This window comes from Tachyglossus aculeatus, chromosome 14 (genome assembly GCF_015852505.1).
Source record: "Tachyglossus aculeatus isolate mTacAcu1 chromosome 14, mTacAcu1.pri, whole genome shotgun sequence".
NCBI lineage: Eukaryota > Metazoa > Chordata > Mammalia > Monotremata > Tachyglossidae > Tachyglossus > Tachyglossus aculeatus.
The window spans coordinates 34,570,956-34,591,758 of record NC_052079.1 but is presented as its reverse complement, the minus strand read 5'-3'; the positions used below and the strand labels follow the sequence as shown (position 1 = coordinate 34,591,758).

At 43.6% G+C, this 20,803-nt stretch overlaps 1 protein-coding gene across 2 annotated transcripts in view; it reads left to right on the top strand.

The window, feature by feature from the left end:
- Positions 1-896: 896 nt before the first annotated feature.
- KITLG (KIT ligand) overlaps positions 897-20,803 on the top strand; it is an 80,182-nt gene continuing 60,275 nt past the window's right edge. The window contains exon 1 of one of the 2 annotated variants that reach the window (XM_038756391.1): positions 897-973. In XM_038756391.1, coding sequence (XP_038612319.1) covers positions 959-973 — 15 coding nt within the window. In that variant the 5' untranslated portion in view covers positions 897-958. Of the gene's footprint in view, positions 974-7,511; positions 7,629-20,803 lie in introns of those variants that run through there. The other variant, XM_038756392.1, reaches the window with a different exon arrangement.

Genomic DNA, 20,803 nt, shown 5'->3' with positions numbered 1-20,803 from the left:
ATGTGCCTATCTGTGCCCAGGAGCCTCTGTGCCTCGCTGTGCCATTGCGCCTCTGCCCTTCGTTATGCCGCTGTGCCTATCTTTGCCAAGGCGCCTCTGCCCCTCGTTGTGCCAGTGTGCCTCTGCCCCCTTTTTGTGCCAGTGTGCCTATCTGTGCCAAGGCGACTTTGCCCCTCTCTGTGCCATTGCGCCTCTGCCCTTCGTTGTGCCGGTGTGCCTACCTGTGCCAAGGCGCCTCTGCCCCTCGTTCTACCAGTGTGCCCATCTGTGCCCAGGCGCCTCTGCCCCTCGTTGTGCCAGGGTGCCTATCTGTGCCAAGCGCCTCTGCCCCTCTTTGTGCCAGTGTGCCTGTCTGTGCCAAGGCGCCTTTGCCCCTCTCTGTGCCATTGCGCCTCTGCCCTTCGTTGGGCCGGTGTGCCTATCTGTGCCAAGGCGCCTCTGCCCCTCATGGTACCAGTGAGCCTCCGCCCCCTCTTTGTGCCAGGGTGCCTATCCGTGCCAAGGCGCCTCTGGCCCTCGTTGTGCCTATCTGTGCCAGTGAGCCTCTGCCCGCTCTCTGTGGCCAGGCGCCCCTGCCCCCTCCCCCCCTGTAGCAGCGTGCCTCTCTGTCTCTCCTGTGCCGTGCCCAGGCTCCGGTGGGGGTGGGAGGGTGGGGGGGCTGCGCGGGCAGAGGGGCGGGCCCTCTGCCTAGAAAAGCGCCCGCCCGCCCATTCCGGCTTCAGTGCCTGCCCGCCTCCCTCCCTCCCTCCCTCCTTCCCTCCCTCCCTCGGCGCCGCTCTGCGCCCTGCACCCGGCCAGCCAGCCCCGGGCCCCCCCGGGCCCCCCCAGGCTCGGGGCTCCCCCCAATGCGTGGGCTCCCCGCCGCTGCCCCCGCTCCTGCGATGCCCTGGGCCCCCGGGCCCCCGCACAGGACTTTGCCCACCGCTGCCCCGGCTGGACCGCAGCGCTGCCTTTCCTTATGAAGAAGGCACACGTGAGTACCCTCGGGGAAGGCCCGAGGACTGGCCAGAGACCCGGGCGACCCCCGCCCCTCCAAACCCGCCACCCGCCGCCCTTTCTACCCCGCGACCCCCTGGCTGGGCCCGGATTGCGCCCTTTTAGCGGCGTTTATTAATCAATCATCATCAATCGTGTTGATTGAGCGCTTTATTTGACTTGTACATATCTATTCTATTTGATTTTGTTAGTATGTTTGGTTTTGTTCTCTGTCTCCCCCTTTTAGACTGTGAGCCCCATGTTGGGTAGGGACCGTCTCTATATGTTGCCAACTTGGACTTCCCAAGCGCTTAGTCCAGTGCTCTGCACATAGTAAGCGCTCAATAAATACGATTGATGATGAGGCAGAGCACTGGACTAAGCGCTTGGGAAGTCCAAGTTGGCAACATACAGAGGCGGTCCCTACCCAATAGTGGGCTCACAGTCTAAAACAATCAATCAATCGGATTTATTGAGCGCTGACTGTGTGCAGAGCACTGGACTAAGCGCTTGGGAAGTCCAAGTTGGCAACATACAGAGGCGGTCCCTATCCAATAGTGGGCTCACAGCCTAAAACAATCAATCAATCGTATTTATTGAGCGCTTACTGTGTGCAGAGCACTGGACTAAGCGCTTGGGAAGTACAAGTTGGCAACATGTAGAGACAGTCCCTACCCAGTAGTGGGCTCAGTCTAAAACAATCAATCAATCGGATTTATTGAGCGCTTACTGTGTGCAGGGCACTGGACTAAGCGCTTGGGAAGTACAAGTTGGCAACATACAGAGACAGTTCCTACCCAATAGTGGGCTCACAGTCTAAAACAATCAATCAATCGGATTTATTGAGTGCTTACTGTGTGCAGAGCACTGGACTAAGCGCTTGGGAAGTACAAGTTGGCAACATAGGGAGACAGTCCCTACCCAACAGTGGGCTAAGCGCTTACTACGTGCAAAGCGCCCACCAGGTTGTCCCACACTCTTAATCCCCCTCGTCCCCCTCTCCATCCCCCCACTTCCCTTCCCCACAGCACCTGTATATATGTATATATGCTTGTACATATTTATTACTCTATTTATTTGACTTGAACATATCTATTCTATTTATTTTATTTTGTTAGTATGGTTGGTCTTGTTCTGTGTCTCCCCCTTTTAGACTGTTAGACTGGGTAGGGACTGTCTCTACATGTTGCCAACTTGTACTTCCCAAGCGCTTAGTACAGTGCTCCGCACACAGTAAGCGCTCAATAAATACGACTGATTGGTCTATTTATTTTATTTTGTTAGTATGTTTGGTTTTGTTCTCTGTCTCCCCCTTTGAGACTGTGAGCCCGCTGTTGGGTAGGGACTGTTTCTATATGTTGCCAGCTTGTACTTCCCAAGCGCTTAGTACAGTGCTCTGCACACAGTAAGCGCTCAATAAATACGATTGATTGATTGATTAATCCCCATTTTCCAGACGAGGGAACTGAAGCCCGGAGAAGTGATTTGCCCATAGTCACCCGGCTGACAAATTGAGCGAGGCAGGATTCGCACACAGGTCCTCTGACTCCCAAGCCCGGGCTCTTAGAGGAGCAGCGTGGCTCAGTGGAAAGAGCCCGGGCTTGGGAGTCAGAGGTCATGGGTGCGAATCCCGGCCCCGCCACTTGTCAGCTGTGTGACCTTGGGCAAGCCACTCAACTTCTCTGTGCCTCGGTTACCTCATCTGGAAAATGGGGATTAAAACGGTGAGCCCCATGGGGGACAATCTCATCTCCTTGTATCCCCCAGTGCTCAGAACAGCGCTTTGCACATAGTAAGCGCTTAACAAATACTATCATCATTCGTACTATTATTGTTATTATTTCCACTGAGCCACGCTGCCCCTCTTTGTTGCCGGATGGTACCTCCCAAGCGCTCAGTACGCTCCGCACGCGGTAAGCGCTCAATCAATACGCCTGAATGAATGAACCAACGACCGGGGGTGCGTTTAGCGCAGGGCTTTGCGGAAAGAGCTCGGGCTTTGGAGTCAGTGGTCATGGGTTCAAATCCCGACCCGGCCAATTGGGAGACTTTGGGCAAGTCACTTAGCTTCTCTGTGCCTCAGTGGCCTCATCTGTAAAATGGAGATTGACTGTGACCCCCCGGGGGGACAACCTGATCAACTTGTAACCTCCCCAGCGCTTAGAACAGTGCCTTGCACGTAGTAAGCGCTTAAAAACTCTATTATTATTATTATTATTCCCTGGGCCTCAGTGACCTCATCTGTAAAATGGAGATTGACTGTGACCCCCCCGGGGGACAACCTGATCACCTTGTAACCTCCCCAGCGCTTCGAACAGTGCCTTGCACGTAGTAAACTCTTAATAAACGCTATTATTACTATTATTATTCCCTGGGCCTCAGTGACCTCGTCTGTAAAATGGGGATGAAGACTGAGAGCCCCACGTGGGACAACCTGATGACCTTGTCAGCGATTAGAACAGTGCTTGGCACATAGTAAGCGCTTAACAAACACCATCTTCATTAACGTTGTTATTATTATAATAATAACTGATGGATCGTGGCTGGGGTGGGGGTTTCTGGACCTGTACTGGTCGCCTTTTGGAGGAGGAGAAGGGGAGAGTTGCAAGTGGTGGCCATTCAGGAGGTGATTGGGGCCGGAGCTGGAGGGCAGCTGGGGTTGGGGAAGAAGTGATTTGAGCCTTATCCTCTGGGCAGAGGCGGTTGAAGTTGGAAACAGCAGCTGGTTGTCAGATGAGATCTTTCTGCGCCCCAAGCAAAGTCACTTGGTTGGGTGTTAAAAAGTTATCCGGGAGGAATTTATCATCAGAGGAGCCACTTTATCCGAGATTATGAAACCGCTCCCCTCCCCTCCCTGCAGGTCGGAAGCTTCAGAGAGGAATATGTGTATATATATATGTGTGTAGATTACATGTATGTTGTGCATGTGTGTGTGTTTTGTTTGTGTAGGCCCGCGTGATTTCAAACCCGTCTTGACAGCCCGGGCCCAGATATGCAAGGGATTTGCCAGGCTCTTCCACTGGAAAGTTAGTTGCCCGAGTTTGTTCTCTAAGTTTAATGATGGTTCAAACGTTTCCCAACAACTCGGGAGAAATTATTTGTTTGCATAACGAAGAAAAGATAGGAGAAAACTCTCTGTACACCTCCCCCCGCCCCCCACCCCACTCTCCCTTTCTCTCTCCCTCTCTCTCTCCCCAAAAGGAAAGTGGGGAGAGATGAGTGAAAAGCCTCCGGGATCTCTGCCAGGGATAGAGGACTTTCATACAGTGGTCAATACGCTAGTAGATTGTGCCTATTGCATAAACCGGCACGTTGGTAAACATAGCAGGACAGCAAAATTGTTTTTTGTTGGATTTTTTTTTAAGGGCGTAGATATGGGTCATTGTTTCAGAAAGTCACTGACTCCATTCTTGTCGTTTTGCAGACAGATCACTCAGCCACTTGGCATTTTTCCCCTTTCTCACCCCAATAATAAAGAATTGCTCTGTATATTTGTTGGATGTTGTGTAATCCTCCCTCCCCCCTCCTCCCCCTTCACCCCACCCCTCACTCCCAGAGGTTGTGTATGAGACTACAATTCCTGTAACTGTCTTTTGAGTGAGAGAGAAAAAGAAAATACTTCTAACAGCATTGATTTTTTTAAAGTGGGGACAACGATATTCAGTAAATGAATTTAGAGGGACATTCTTAGCATCTTCTGGACCGTTCCTTTTAATGCCCTTATTGGCCGCTTGAAAATGGAGAGCAAAGCAAGAACTCTGGATCCCATCCACCTATCTGGGAACAGAAGCAGTCCATGACCCTGGAGAAACACACAAGTACCTAGCGAAGAGAGGCCTCAAAGACTCAAGATGAGGCACAAGATAGGCTCTGGAATGCTGAAATTCCTGGATTAGTCAAATTGGGGGAAATCTATCTTTGACGATGGCTATTATAAAGCATTAAATACCCCACCTGGACCCTGTTGTTGATAAATAAAATTAAAAACTGGGCTATTAAAAACGCTTTCAACAACAACAGAAGGCTTCACATGCCCAAATTTGAAGATTCATTAGACGATTAGGCAAGTGGAGCCACAGATGTTGCTCACAAGAATTACCAAGGTCACCACCCAAAATGGAAAATAGTATTAAAGAAAAGAGAGAACAACCTTGATATTACTAATATTTAGAAGGAAAGCAATTTTGCAACGTTTTGCGTGAAGGCAAAACTTACAGGTGGCAAAATTGTCATATTGATCGATGGACTACCCTTGGTTTGCGAGACAAATTTACAAGCTCTCTAATCGCTCTTCTCCGTCTGATTAAACTGCGGCACAAATCGGATTAAAAGTAATCATTCTATTTACTGAAAAGAGGTCAGTCTCGTCTGAAATTGTGCTGGCTGGGGACACTTTAGACAGCTAAACGTTTGAGAAATGCGATCTTTAAGGGCCAAGTTAAATGGGCAGCCTCTTAGGGAAACTCACTGGTGCTAAAGGGCTCATGCCCTAATGAGAGGAGTACCCTCCTTGAATGGATGTATTCATTGCCAGCAATTAAGTGACCTTCAAGGTTTCCTAAAGGGCTACTCCTAGGCATGTTGCATTCCTACCACTGGAGGAAGGAGCACTGTGGAAATTAGCATGAGATAGATTCATTAGAAAATGGAACAGCGCACAGAAATAGAAAGAACCTACCCTTTGAGAAAGGCACGTTCTAAACAGAAAGGAAAAAAAAAATAGTACCTATGCAATCCTGTATAAATGGTACATGGGGAATTTAATGAGAGCTTCAGAATCTGAGAGCCTGGGTCGGTTGGCTCCGTAAATCTAACTTAATCATTGCTAATGATAAATGTCCTCATAGGCAGGGTATGTTTAGGCCGTTCAGAGGGTCATTAAGAAAGGAAAGGTATCATCAATTCCCTATTGTGCGGCCTGATGGGGGTATTCATTCATGTCATTAGAATATCAGAAAAAAACTACAAGTTGGTTAAAAGTGTTCTTTATTTGCTGTGGAAGCCTAGACCTATAATATGGAAATCCCACACCCTGGCCTTGGCCAAACTAGGAAAAGATAAGAGTACAGGTCAACATGTCATTTGTTTTGGTGAATGATGTTCTTCTTGCCTTCATTGCACGTCATAGCTTTGTGAATTTTGCTTATACTGAGGAGGAGGAGGAGTAATGATAACAATAATAAAACAATTGGAATGATAGTAATTATATAACAGTCCCAGGAAATAGAGATATTTTACTTATTCCACTTCATTTGGAGCATGGTTTGTGGCAGTTTTCCGTTTAAACTTCTGCGGCTTTACAACACAGGACGGTTCTGTCATGCGCACTGACTACGATTATGTCCTGGAGAGGGCTAAACTTATCTTGGCTAATTAAGATTTGTTAAAACTCTACCAGTTAGATTTCAAAGGTGCAGAATTTCATGGCGTTTTGAGGACTGTTGTAGAGGAGATTCATGAAATGAAGTCTCGTATTTGAAGGGAATTTGAAAGACAAGAGGGGTGTCACCTAGGAAATAGGATAGGAAAGAAAATGTTAGACCGGTGAATGAATGAAAGAAACATGTGGAACATCAGATTGTCGGGTTTAAACATAGTTAATGCTCTACAGGGAGAGTGTTCCTTCTGTTGTCTTTCCACAAAGCTTTAGGCCATTCAAAAGACTTCAGCAGTCAAGTTTAAAAGCATTAATTTTAATGCCAGGAACAAATATCAATTCTGAATTTTAGTCTTGAAAAATTACTCTCAATTCCTGAATGTGGGTTCTGAAAAGGATTCATTTCACAACTGATTCTTTTCAGAATTAAAAAAATCAAGTGCAAACAGTCTACTAGATGCCCCATAAATAAGGTGATTCATATGGTAAGCTACCTGAAACCAGTTAAGCTGGCAAAAATGCATTCATGCTTTACTGAGAGAGGATGGCATTTTTTTTCCTCCTCCCTCACATTCCTGCATAAAGTAATTATTGCTCTAGGAGCTATTTGACCACCATAGGTTCCTTAGGAATATTTACCCTCAAAGGGATTACTGGGTTACCCTGAATTTGAGTTGCTTGTGATATTTTTTCCTCGCCTCTGTTTCCCCAGAAATGACCCATCTGTCCCCCTGGGCATATTCCATTTATTGTTCCCCATATGGGAAAAGGCTGCTGATTTAACTCTCCTCCCTAATGAGAGAACTCACCATTGCAGGTAAATGGTGGTTGATACAGAGGTGGAAGGTGAAGGTTCAGACCAATTCTTTAACTGAATTGGTTCATTCATTGTTCAGTACTCTTCAGAACGGTCTCGTGTCTGCTCCTAGGCTATAAATGAAACAAGTTAAACCAGAAGGGTTATGCTGGAAGCAAAGTGAATGTTTTGACAATGATGGAAGAGGGTCCCTGAAGACTACTCCTTAGAAGAAAAGGCATACACAAGAGAAATGGAAAATACCTTCTGTCCAGCCATTATTTATGATTCGGTTCATCATTTCCAGGATGACTCATGGAGGTATTTCCCACCTAGAAGGGGACATTTAGAAAAAGCCTATCAATCACTGTATTGTTGTTCGGTATCCGATGCTTTTCTCTTTCCTCTAGGCGAAAGTTTACATGCTTAACATTTTAGGCTTCTGCTCTTCTTCGTGTACTTCTTCATCCTGTATGTGAGGTAAGGCATTCATTCCTCCAGTATTTCTTTGTTCCCTCTACCAGGCAACAAGCATTGACTTTTTTTCATTATGCAATGAATTTTTCTTTTTTTTTTTTCCTCTTCTCTTCAGATTACCTAATCTTTAACCTCTGCAAATGAGTTTAAAGCATTAGGGTAAAAAGTCTCCAGTGAATGAACGGACCGTACACACCTAGCATTTCTTGGTCTTGGTCACCAGGGGAGTTGGGACATTTTAGAGAAGAAAATTGGGATCATTTGGAGTCTTTGAATATCTTTCACTATCTTCTGTGACTTTGCACAGAGAAACCTCTTCTGAAATGTAGTTGCTGTATCATGATCATTGTGGGCAGGGAACGTGTCTACTAACCCTGTTGTATTGATTGATTGAATAATGTAATACAAGCTACCGTAACGAAGAGGGAGTTAATAATTGTGGTATTTGAGCACTTATTATGTGCCAGGCACTAAGCGTCAGGGTGGATACATGCAAATCAGGTTCTTCTGCACATTTCTTTTTTTTTTCCCCCTCATGATAAGCAGATAATAAAGCCACATTCCCAAGAGGAATTGAGACCTGCTTGGGCTTCAATCCTGTTATTGCTCTCTCGTCTGTTTTTCCCCCCAGAAATGGGTTTGTGCTCACAGATTATTTTGTCTTTTTATTCTTTTCTGGCCCATGAGGTCACCTGACAGATTTGCTTCTGTTTAACCTTCTTTCCTTTCATTTTTTCATTTTCCAACCAGTCTTCTCGTTAGACAAATATGAAAGAAGATTCTTCCTTTTTCTTTAGCTTTTTTTCTTGATTTGCAGAGTACTTTGGTGATAGACACAGGTCATTTCTGGTGACAAGAAAGGCTTGTCTTTTTTTTCTCGTTCTCTTTTCTTCAAAGTCCAGACAAAATCACTTCCAATTCACTAAAACTTTTGCTGATTTATTCCAGTGGAATTCTTGAAGTGCCTCCCTTTGCCAAGTTCAAACACCATTGACTTACACTGTTATGAGATGGATTACAAATACTGAGTGTAAATCAAAACCATGACTTCAGCTATGATACACGAGCAATGTGGAATGATTAATGGAGCTACATGTAAACTTAGCTTCTCTTTCCTGCAACTTTATGTGTTCTCAGCAACTTTTTTTAATGCCCTTTGAGCGCTGTGTTAGGAGGAGAGATTACACAGAAGACACTGAAGAGAAAGACAACAATATTATTTGAATAGAAGATTTTACCCACTCCCGCATTGTTTCGATTCTAATGAAAAGATTGAAATAACAAGCAATGTTCTTTAGCAGGAATTCTCCAGTATCCGTCACCTTAAACTATTAACTCAAAATCAAATAGAAGGACTTTCTTAGAGAAGTGGAAGACGGAGCAGATAAGTCAGAGCATCTGGTTTATCATAGGAAGGGAACAGGGAAAACAGCAAGACAAAAAAAATGGGGGACTGAAAGGAAATAGGATTCATGTTTTCATCTCCCATTTTCCCTTCTCTACTCTTTCCCTGTTGCTTCAGCTTTGGTTGCTGTTTGAAATATTCATATTCTGACTCTCCGTTTTCTTCTGTAAAGCAGTGGTGAAAAATAGAGGCAATTTGGATAAATCAGAAAAGAACCCACATATTGAACTAATCCTGCCTCGCCTGAAATGCTGAAGCAAAAATCCAGGATTTGCTTGAATTCTTAGTATGATTTTCTCAAATCGCTTTGCTTGTGCAGCCCTCCTTTCATGATAGTCTTCCAGACACTGGAGAAAAAACTCAGATCAGTCTTGTCTCTCCAGCATGTCCCCATGGTGTAAGTTCGTTGTGGGCAGAAATGGGGCTACCAGCTCTGCTATATTGTTCTCTCCCAAATAGTATATGCTCAATAAGCGCTCAATTAATATGATTGGAACTCCAGAAGGGTGATGGGGAAGCAGCATGGCTCAGTGGAAAGAGCACGGGCTTTGGAGTCTGAGGTCAAGGGTTCAAATCCCGGCTCTGCCAATTGTCAGCTCTGTGACTTTGGGCAAGTCACTTAACTTCTCTGTGTCTGTTACCTCATCTGTAAAATGGGGATTAAGACTGTGAGCCCCCTGTGGGGCACCCTGATCACCTTGTAACCTCCCCAGTGCTTAGACCAGTGCTTTGCACATAGTAAATGCTTAATAAATGCCATTATTATTATTATTATTATTATTATCTCTCACCATGGATATTCAGCTGGAGAAGTCAAGTCATTGTTTTTGCCCTCAAAGTTTGAGATTGTTGCTATTTCATCTACTGCACCCTAGTAATCATAGCCATTATCATTGCTTTCACCACCATTTTACATCTTTCTGATTCCACAGTTGATTCTGGTGTTTCCACTCTGTCAGTTCTTTACACAGCTCCAAAAGATATCGTGGAGGCACCTAATAATCAATCAATAGTATTGACTCGCATATAGACAGATTGTCCCTCCTGAGCTCCCTTTGCTAAGCACTTACTATGTGCCAAACACCTTTCTAAGCGCTGGGGTAGATACAAGGTAATCAGGTTGTCCCATATGGGGCTTATGGTCTTAATTTCCATTTTACAGATGAGGTAACTGAGGCATCAAGAAGTAGCTTGCCCAAAGTCACACAGCAGACAAGTGGCGGAGTGCGGATTAGAACCCACATCCTCTCACTTCCCAGCCGGTGCTCTTGCCACTAAGCCATGCTGTCTCTAGGCTTCTACTTCTATTACTACTTCTTCTAGTTTTCTACTTAGTAGGCTTGTATTAAGCTTCTACTAAGCACTTACTATGCGTCAAGCAGCATTCTAAGCACTGGGGTATATACAAGTTATTCAAGTTGGACACAGTCCCTGTCCCACATGGGGCTCACAGTCTTCATCCTCATTTTACAGATGAGGTAACAGACACAGAGAAGTGAAGTGACTTGCCCAAGTTCACACAGCAGACAAGTGGCAGAACCCAGGTTCTTCTGACTATCCACTAAGCCACACTGCTCAATTGAAGAGGTGGGGAAAGCCAGTCAATGCCTTGTGGGGGTGGCAGGAGCAGTTTGGCCCTGAATGTGACAAGAGTCTCACGGAGTTGCCTAGCTCCGGACTAGGAGTCTGGGGTGGATCTGTGAGGACCGTTAATTGGCCCATAAAACACGTTTTCATGACACATTTAGGAAGGATGCTGCTGAGAAATCAGAGAACATTCTTCTGACAGCGTTTTGGGGGAGGGAAGGAACGGTTGTTCCCACGAGAGCCGTGTCAGTCAAGTCTACCTGGCTGTTGGATTCTTCGAGAACCAAACTCTCATGCAGAATCAATCTCAATCGTATTTATTGAGCGCTTACTGTGTGCAGAGCACTGTACTAAGCATTTTCCAGAAGAGGTAACAGAGACCCAGAGAAGTAAAGTCACTTGCCCAAGATCGATCAATCAATCGTATTTATTGAGTGCTTACTATGTGCAGAACACTGTACTAAGCACTTGGGAAGTACAAGTTGGCAACATATAGAGACAGTTCCTACCCAACAGTGGGTTCATAGTCTAAAAGGGGGAGACAGAGAACAAAACCAAACATACTAACAAAATAAAATAAGTAGAATAGATATGTACAAGTAAAATAGAGTAATAAATATGTACAAACATATATACATATATACAGGTGCTGTGGGGAAGGGAGGGAGGTAAGATGGGGGGATGGAGAGGGGGGCGAAGGGGGAGAGGAAGGAAGGGGCTCAGTCTGGGAAGGCCTCCTGGAGGAGGTGAGCTCTCAGTAGGGCCTTGAAGGGAGGAAGAGAGCCAGCTTGGCAGATGGGCAGAGGGAGGGCATTCCAGGCCCGGGGGATGACGTGCGCCAGGGGTCGATGGCAGGACAGGCGAGAACGAGAACCACCCTCAAGCCCCCACGAGAAGAAACGAGAGGGAAGTTCTAGCTCCTCTTCCTCTCCCTACTCCTGTAATTATTTATATTACTTGCTCTTGGAAATCGTACAGTCAATTATTCATCCTCAGATTTTCTCTGTAGTTTATTATGGAAAGCCTGCCCCCTGAAAACTGCACTTTCCAAGGCCACACCCATTAACGGCTCCATTCCCCTTTTGCCCCTGCACTCAAAGTGACGAGTTGGCACCTCTGCATGTGTGTGCTAAGGTACTTTTTCCACCACTGGAGATAATCCTCTGTGTAGGATCTCGTAAATCTTGACTATTGTTCCCTTGACACAAACCTGTCGGGGCAAACGCCCTTTTCCATTTGACCGGACTTTGTGAGTGAATATACCTTGTAATTGATTCGTCGCCTTGAAGTTGACAATGTCTATCATACTGGTAATAAACCAAATCTTCTGTGAAAATCACATTCTAATAATAATACCCTTCCGCCCTGTAAAATGACTTCTTGCAACTTAATCTACTCGGATTCCCACTGTTGGACTGAGGTCCCGTTATAAATGCCCTTACATAACAAGCTCCTTGTGACAACATGCAGTTTCCTTGGCTCTGACGAATATTTTTACAGAGGAAGTATGTTGCAGGATAAAAGGCCAGTACTACCCTACTGGGATGTTGACTAACATGAATGTAAATGGCATGTAAACCTACATGATGCCGACCTTCAGAGGTTTCATTGAAAATAGCTCCTAAATTGACTGTCAACCACAAAATTGCAAAACAAACCTCAACAGAAGTACATTATTATTTTTGGGTCTCTTTAAGCGTATGATTTTCTACCCCCCTAAAATGAAAACAACAAATGAGGTATTTAATTTCTGATTACAAACAAAACCTCGGGTGTGATGGCATTTTGCTGTGGTTTGAATCTCAACCTTGTTCAGAAAATAAGTTCACATGTTCTTCGGCATTTTCACCCAAGGAGGACTAGTTGACTCAGTCGGAAATACAAGATATCAATCGGCAGGCAGGGAGATGGCCTCAGCCCTTTACACCCTTTGACTATTTTTTTAGAATTGGCGGTATTTTTATCCCACTGGAAAATGGCCGTCAGTCTTTCATTCTGCTACTTGGTGGCCTCAGAGTGACGTCTATACCGCCTGGGAGAGAGAATGCTTGGAAATTGAAAGGAAGATGAGGCTTAAAGATAGTGGTTTAAATTTCAACGAAGTTAATTTTACATGAACAAAGCAGGGTGGTTTATGCTGTCTTTTTTATTTGCTTGACTTTGTTGTCCCTAGTAATAATTTGAAACAGTCTTTTCCCTTTCAATCCCAGTTTAAGGAAACTATTAACCACCACACATCAGGTTTGCTATTTTAACAGTTTTTCCAGTTAGTACACTTAGTTTCCAATATGAGGCTTTAGATACAAATTCTTACTATAAAAGCACTTAGCACCCAGGAAATTGGCATGAATTCTTTTCCATTTGAAAATTGGATCTCATCAGGACTCAGCATGTCAAACAGAATTAGACAGGCTTTCTTCAAATTCCACTGGTCATTTACTGTTTACACTCTCATATTAATAACTCACAGTTGTCAGAATGAAATTCCCTCTTGGTAATTTATGTCAAATGGTTGACCTTCAAGCTTTTAGCCATTAAAAAAATCCCTAATGTCGCACTAAATAATAATAAAATAAAGCCTGTCAACTTCACAACATTTACTAATTAAGCCATATAACATGCTTGCCGTGAAGTGGGTAATTTTTTTATCCCCATTTTACAATTGAGGAAACTCAGATAAGACCAAACCCCAACCTACACAGCCAAGATTAACACTAGAAGAGATTTGCCTGGCACCAAATATAATGAGACTCGGTGGTGTTTATTTTTTAAGTCAAAGATATATATTCTACCCTAGAAGCAGAGTTGCTTATGGAAAGAACACAGGACTGTGGGACTGGTTCTTATCTACATCCTGCCATTTTTATTTTTTTTTTTAATAATATTTAAGCACTTACTATGTGCCAGGCCAGGCTTCAGTTTCATTACTGAATTCAGTGTAGATTGAATTGCTGTTCTCTCTTCTACTTAGATTGTGAGCCCCATGTGGGACAGAGACAGTTTCTGATCTGCACAAACTGTATCAACCCCATTGCTTAATACTTCACTATTATCATTAATAACCTCTACATGCAAATGGAAAACAAAATAAATATAAATCTGCTATCAATCAAAGCAGGTTTTCAGCAGAACAATTAGAAACGTTAGCAAAAGACTTACTCAGATTTACTCTCCCCCTTCTAGACTGTGAGCCCGTTGTTGGGTAAGGGATTGTCTCTATCTGTTGCCCAATTGTACTTTCCAAGTGCTTAGTACAGTGCTCCGCAAACAATAAGTTCTCAATACGATTGAATGAATGAATTAAACGATCTTGTCTATTTCAGATTTTTAAAACAGGTAGGAAAATGATTTGGCACCCAGTATCCTTATGCAAACAGTCATTTAATAAACATTTCAATGATGATTTTAGAGATGATTTCAGCATCCAGGTTTCTTGCTTTTTAATTGGAATGCACAATATTGCTGCTTGCGGGATTCACTTCTGGACAGCAGGGAAATCAGATGGACTAGAATTTATCACAGGAACCTAACTCTCTTGATGATTGACGTGAGTTGGAAGAGCAAGGATTAATGAAATCTGCACGTAAACCTCAAACCTCATTTAACTGATAATTTTAAAGTCCCTGCTTAACACTGAACTTTGAGAACTGCCAGTAGTGAGAAGAATGACCTACTTTTGAGGTTGGTTTTTTTTTCCCATTCCTTACCTATCCTCCGGCGGAAGTCCTTAAAGAAGGTTAGTAGCCAGAGTGAAAAGGAGGAAGAAGTAAAAATGGGAATCTAACTTGACAAGGATAATTGCCCTCAGAATGCATCATTTTCCGTAACTTGAGTGGCGTAGAGAGAGTGGTGACTATTGCTGTTGAAATTTCAAAAGTGGTATCCTTTCATATCAACTATGACTGTTTTTAATTTTCCTCTATCCCTAAACTATTTTAATTTCTGTCTTCCTATGTAGACCATAAGGTCCTTGTGGGCAGGGAGCCCGTCCACCACCTCTTTTGTATCAGACTTTTCCAAGCCCTTAGTTCAGTGCTCTGCATGCAGGAAGTGCTCAGTAAATACCATTGATTGATTGACTTCCTCATCTTAACGTAGTAATCTGAATGTGTGCTGTGGTGCAGTCTTGGGACCAATATTATTTGGGGGTCTTTTAAAGGGAATCCACAAAGTTTCTGCTGACAAAGAGAAGGTCAAAGGTCACTTTCCTCATTACAAAGTTTGCCAATCTAGTCCTGCCCTAGGGACAGCCTTTAACACTTTCTTTCCCTCTCTTCTTCTCCTACCCAATACCGGCCACTCTTGTCAATCTTGGGAGTTGGGAGGAGGCTTGTATCCCTGAATGTTCTGGGGATGATAAACCTGATTCAGAAAAGGGTGGAGTCATTGTGGCCATGGTGGTGTGGTGATGGTGTGGGGGGCATTGACCCTGTCTCTCTCCTCACCCATTCTGTTGACTTCTGATTCAAAAACGTGGGTTTGGGAAGATTCCTTCATTGTTCTGGTGCTCTGCAGATTGAATCACTGTAGCTGGAGACAACTTGGTTGGTTTATCATGTTCATCAAACATGCAGATCTGTGAAACCAGGGTGGGACAGGGACTGATTATCTTGGATCTACCCCAGTGCTTAGCACCATACTTGGCACACTTGGTAAGTGCTTAATAATTGTCACCATTATTATGGCAACACAACTAAGGACAACGTTTTTGTGCACACAATGTGGCTTGGACCGTGTGTCCTGCCCTGGTCTTCTCAATCATTCAGTCACAGGTAGCTTTCACCATCAGGAGCATCTTATTTGAGTATGATCCTATTAGAAAGAAGAGAAAGCTGCCTAAAGATTTTCTGAACAATTGCTGTAATATGGTTTCAGACACTTAGTACTTAGAACAGTGCTTTGCACATAGTAAGTGCTTAACAAATACCATCATTATTAGTAGTTGCCTTAGACCACTTTCAAAAATAAAGCCTTTTTAAGAATTTCATTTTTGGAAGATAACATCATCGCATGCTATGCTTAGCTGAAATTGTAACCAGCTCTGCGTGACATGGTTTTCGAGATCGACTGAGCACTTCCATCTGCAGAGCAGAAAAGAGATGACAAGGGTGAGAGTAAAAACATTTTCCGAGTGTCACTGTCATGACAAGTGGGAGTTGCACTAAAATAATTTACGTATCGGAGGAAGAAGGAAAGGAGATATAAACTTACTCCTGGGCAGGGAACATGTTGTATTGTATGCTCCCAAGCACTCGGTACAGTGCTCTGCACTCAGTAGGTATTTTAGTAGTATACAAAAAGATAACCTGACGTTGTAAGTTCATAAGTACATGGTTGGAGCCAAAAGCTGCAGTGGTGACTATGGGGACAAAACCAGGGGAGAGGTGAATTTTTAACTGGGGAAGACAGCCTGAAGGAGATGTAATTTAAGAAGGAATTTGAAGACGGGGAGAGGTGTTGTTTGAAGGCTCTATGAAGCAAGAGGAAGCTCCCTACTGAAGCAAGGGTGTGACCAAGGAGCCAGAGATGGGGAAAGATGAGAACAAGGCACAGTGAGTAGATTCTTTTGAGAAGAGCAAAGAGTGTGAGCTGGAGTATACTGAGAGAAGAGAGTGGACAAGCAAGGGGAAGGAAGTTGAATGATAGCTTTAAGGCCAATGGTCAGGAGGCTGTGCTTATCATGGAGAGAGATGGGCAACAGCTGGAGGTTCATGAGGTGAGAAGAACCCTGTAGAGAACATGTAAGGAAAATTATCTGAACTGAAGAATGAACTGTGGGCTGGAGAGCTGAGAGGTGAGTCAGGAAACCGGTGAGGAGGCTGATGTAGTAGTTTAGCCAGGATGTGACAGACACCTGCATCAGGAGGGGGGTTGGAAAGAAAAGGGAGGAGCCAGGAAATGCTGTGGAGGAAATTGCAGTTCCTAGAACTCCACTGTTGGATGAGTGAGAAACTAACCCTATACTAGCATGATTGCCAGGTGCCTGTCTGGTAAGAATTGGGTCTCTTGACTTTCTCTTTTTTGTTTTTTTAAAGACAGGTGGTTAAGTCTTTCATCAGTGGTGGTATTATGTGGCAATGAAAGTACCAATTGCTGCAAACAATTTCATTTGCATAGCCTACTTTAAATGCAAGTGAAATTAACGGTAATTGAAAATTAGCACAAAGGCAGTTGCTGAAAAGAGGAAAAGATATAAGGAGCCATCAAAATACATGCCATAATACATGTCACAGCTCAAAAAAACTTGCAGACAAGTTGTCGGTTAAAATTACTGAAGGTGTATCTTGTGAGGGCAGTTGTATCTAAAATAAAACTTGATGGGAAGCAGCATGGCTTAGTGGATAGAGCACAGGATTGGGAGTCAGAAGGAACCTGGGTTCTAATCTTGACTGCCGTTTGTCTTCTGTGTGACTTTTGGCAAGTTACTTAACTCCTCTGTGCCTCAGTTACCTCATCTTTTAAATGGGGATTAAGACCGTGAGCCTCATGTGGGTCAGTGATTGTACTAAACCCAGGGCTTAGTATAGTGCTTGGCCTATAGTAAGCACTTAACAAAATCCACAGTTACCATTAGAAGTCAATGCCTCTGGTTACTCCCTGATAGTATTCATTCAATTGTATTTATTGAGCGCTTACTGTGTGCAGAGCACTGTACTAAGTGCTTGATAGTAGTCACAAAGGGACTTTGGAGGGTTAATTAACTCTTTTGGACCACTAGTGTATTGACTCACTTTATGTAAAATGAATGCCACAATAAACAGAAGAATCCCCACATCCTTTGAATGAGTTAATGATCCGCCCTAAATTCTTCTGAAAAACAAGTTGCCGATTGTTATTGTTGAGAAGCAGCATGGCTTAGCGGAAAGAACCTGGGCTTAGGAGTCAGAGGTCATGGGTTCTAATCCCTGCTCTGCCACTTAATAATAATGATGGCATTTGTTAAGCGCTATGTGCAAAGCACTGTTCTAAGCACTGTAAATGCCATTATTATTATTATCAGGTTGTCCCACGGGGGGCTCACAGTCTTAATCCCCATTTTACAGAGGAGGTAATTGAGGCCCAGAGAAGTTAAGTGACTTGCCCGAAGTCACACAACTGACAATTGGCAGAGCTGGGATTTAAACCCATGACCTCTGACTCCAAAGCCCAGGCCCTTTTCTACTGAGCCATGCTGCTTGACTGCTGTGTGACTTTGGGCAAGTCACTTCACTTCTCTGGGCCTCAGTTACCTCCTCTGTAAAATGGGGATTAAGACTGTGAGTCCAATTGGGACAACCTGATCACCTTGTGTCCCCCAGTGCTTAGAACAGTGCTTTGCACATAGTAAGCGCTTAACAAATACCATCATTATTATTATTATTACATACAAATGTAGCTATTGTCTCTGATCCATAGTCTAGAACAGTAGTAGTAGTAATCCAGCACTTAGAACATTGCTTTACACATAGTAAGTGCTTAATAAATGCCATTATTATTATAGTAATCATATTGATTAAGCACTTGCTGTGTAACCATCAGGAACCTGGGCACCTGGGAATATCTAATGGAATAACAAGGCTTGGCTCCTGACCTCGAGAAGCTTATAACCAAATTCTTAACCAAACAGTCCCTTAATGGCTGGGCTCGAGAACCTCTTGAGAAATGCTGCTTCTGCCTTGGCAGCCAGAGTGCGGATGAAAAAGCCCTGTGCAAGCTATCCCTAGGTGTGTGAGTGGTAGAAATTGTCATAATCTACACATCGTGAATGTGTGGCTTTAGGCAAATGACTTCATGTTTGGGAGCCAATTTCCTCATCTGTGAGATTGAAGAATAATAAACCTCCCAAGGTTGCTGCAGGAATGAAATGATTAGGCCCCATGCCCCAGGACTGGGAAGACTGAGGGAAGCCGGCTTTTCGGAGTTTGTCAAATAGGGAATGGGCTGGGGAGGGCAGGATTCATTCGTTTAATCGTATTTATTGAGCACTTACTCTGTGCAGAGCACTGTACTAAGCGCTTGGGAAGTACAAATTGGCAACATATAGAGACGGTCCCTACACAACAACGAGCTCACAGTCTAGAAGGGGGAGACAGCCAACAAAACAAGTAGACAGGTGGATGTACTGGCAAGGCTCTGTAGGGAACAGTCAATCAGTCAACTGTATCTACTGAGTGCTTACTATGTGCAGAAGCACAGAACTAAGCACTCGTGAGGGTACAACATAACAATTGGTAGACACTTTCCCTGCAATGAGCTTACAGTCTGGAGTCATTTCTTCCCTCCATGCCGCAACAGCAGGAAGATCCCCCTCAGCCTGACTTCTACTCAATCGGTGGTATTTATTGAGTGCTTACTGTGTTCTGAGCACAGCACCAAGTCCTTGAGAGAATACAGTACAAGCACAGTTAATAAGTTCATTCCCACGATGAGCTTACAGTCTGTTCATGCCCAGAAGCACCTGTGTGTGGAATGCTGATTCTCAGGTGTCAGTTTGTTGCTGGGACACATCCTGCAGCTGGAGCACCAAAAAAAGCAAAGAAAGCTGGGGGACCCGTTCAATTGTATTCTGAAGTTTAAGACCCTTTATTTAACCATTAAGAGGAAAAGAATGTGGGTTCGATGATCAATCATTTGCATCAGGTGGTAAATTAATTAGTTTCAGATATGTGAGCCTGTTGTTGGGTAGGGACCACCTCTGTTGCTGATTTGTACTTTCCAAGCGCTTAGTACAGTGCTCTGCACACAGTAAATGCTCAATAAATATGATTGGATGGATATATAAAATGAAATTGTTTAAAGTTTTTTTAATGGTATTAGTTAAATGCTTACTCTGTGCTAGACACTGTCCTAAGCACTGGCATAGAGACAAGATAGTCTGGTTGGACTCGGCCTTAATCTCCATTTTACAGATGAGGTAACTGAGTCCCAGAGAAGTGATTTGACTTGCTCAAGGTCACCCCGAAGATGAGCAGCAGAGTCAGGATTAGAATCCAGCTCCTTCTGACTGCCAGGCTCCTGGTCTACCCACTAGGCCAGGCTGCTTCTCTGTTTTCTCACTACTGGAAATCATTTTTTTGTCTTTGGTCAGTCATTAAAAAACTTGAATACTTGACAAACAAGACTCTGGTAACCCTAAAAAGCAGGCTTCTTCTATCAGTAGATCACTTGAGCTAAATATACAGTTCCTTCACAAGCCATTGAATGCATCATCTGCATTTTTCTGTCGAGTTCTAACTAAACAAAATGTGTTGGAAGATAGGGGAGAGGTCTCTCTTTCTACTTCCTTACCTAATTTGCCAAGTGTTGAAAGTATGAAAAGAAATCCCAAATTCAATTTTGAATTCAGAATAAAATATGCCAGACTTTATGTGCCTATGTCGCTTAACAGAATAACATGTTTTCATTGTTAGGTACACTAATGAATTTTAAAAATTAAGCTTGTTGCTTTAATAGCTACAGAGGGTAAAACCCAAATTATATGACCTGACTTTACAAATTGAAAACATTTCTAGCAAAGTTGGTTAGATATTTGCATTAAGCCATGAATGCGGATACCCTGGGGCTATTTTGAACTAGGACTGGTAGAGAACATCAGAGCTCTGTGCTGTTCATAGAAAATTTCCTGCCTATTCTGCATCTTCTAAATGTTTGGAGGAATTAACTAACCAGCTGATCTCAGCTGTTACAAGGGTTTGGAGGAAGAGAGACTGTGTCTAATAGTGTAACTTAGGTTCAGAACCAACAAAAGGAAACACTTCTTCACACAGCAGATGGTAAGTATGTGGAGCTTGTTAGCACAGAGTTGAAAGGGCAGAGAATATAAATAGTTTCAACGTGGCTTACGTACATTCATGTTGGAGCAGCATATTAAGGATAACTAGAGGAAAAATTAGGGATGTTGGGTGGACCATCGCTGAAAATTAGGATGGATGTCAAGGAGAATTCAGAAGGAATAGTAAGCATTCAGTAAATATTATTGATTTGAAAGTACTCTGGAAACATTTAAGTGCCATATAGAAAATAAAGTGTCATTATTATAAAAAAGGCATATGTGAGTGTGTGTGTGTGTGTGTGTAATATATGCAATCTAACCCCCATATCTGCCAAAGAAAAGCTTCTAATGGAACTTGTTGAAAGATGTTGCTAGCTCACTTCAAAATGTAATGTTAATATAATGCTTGCCAATACGACAGCTGAGGCATATCGT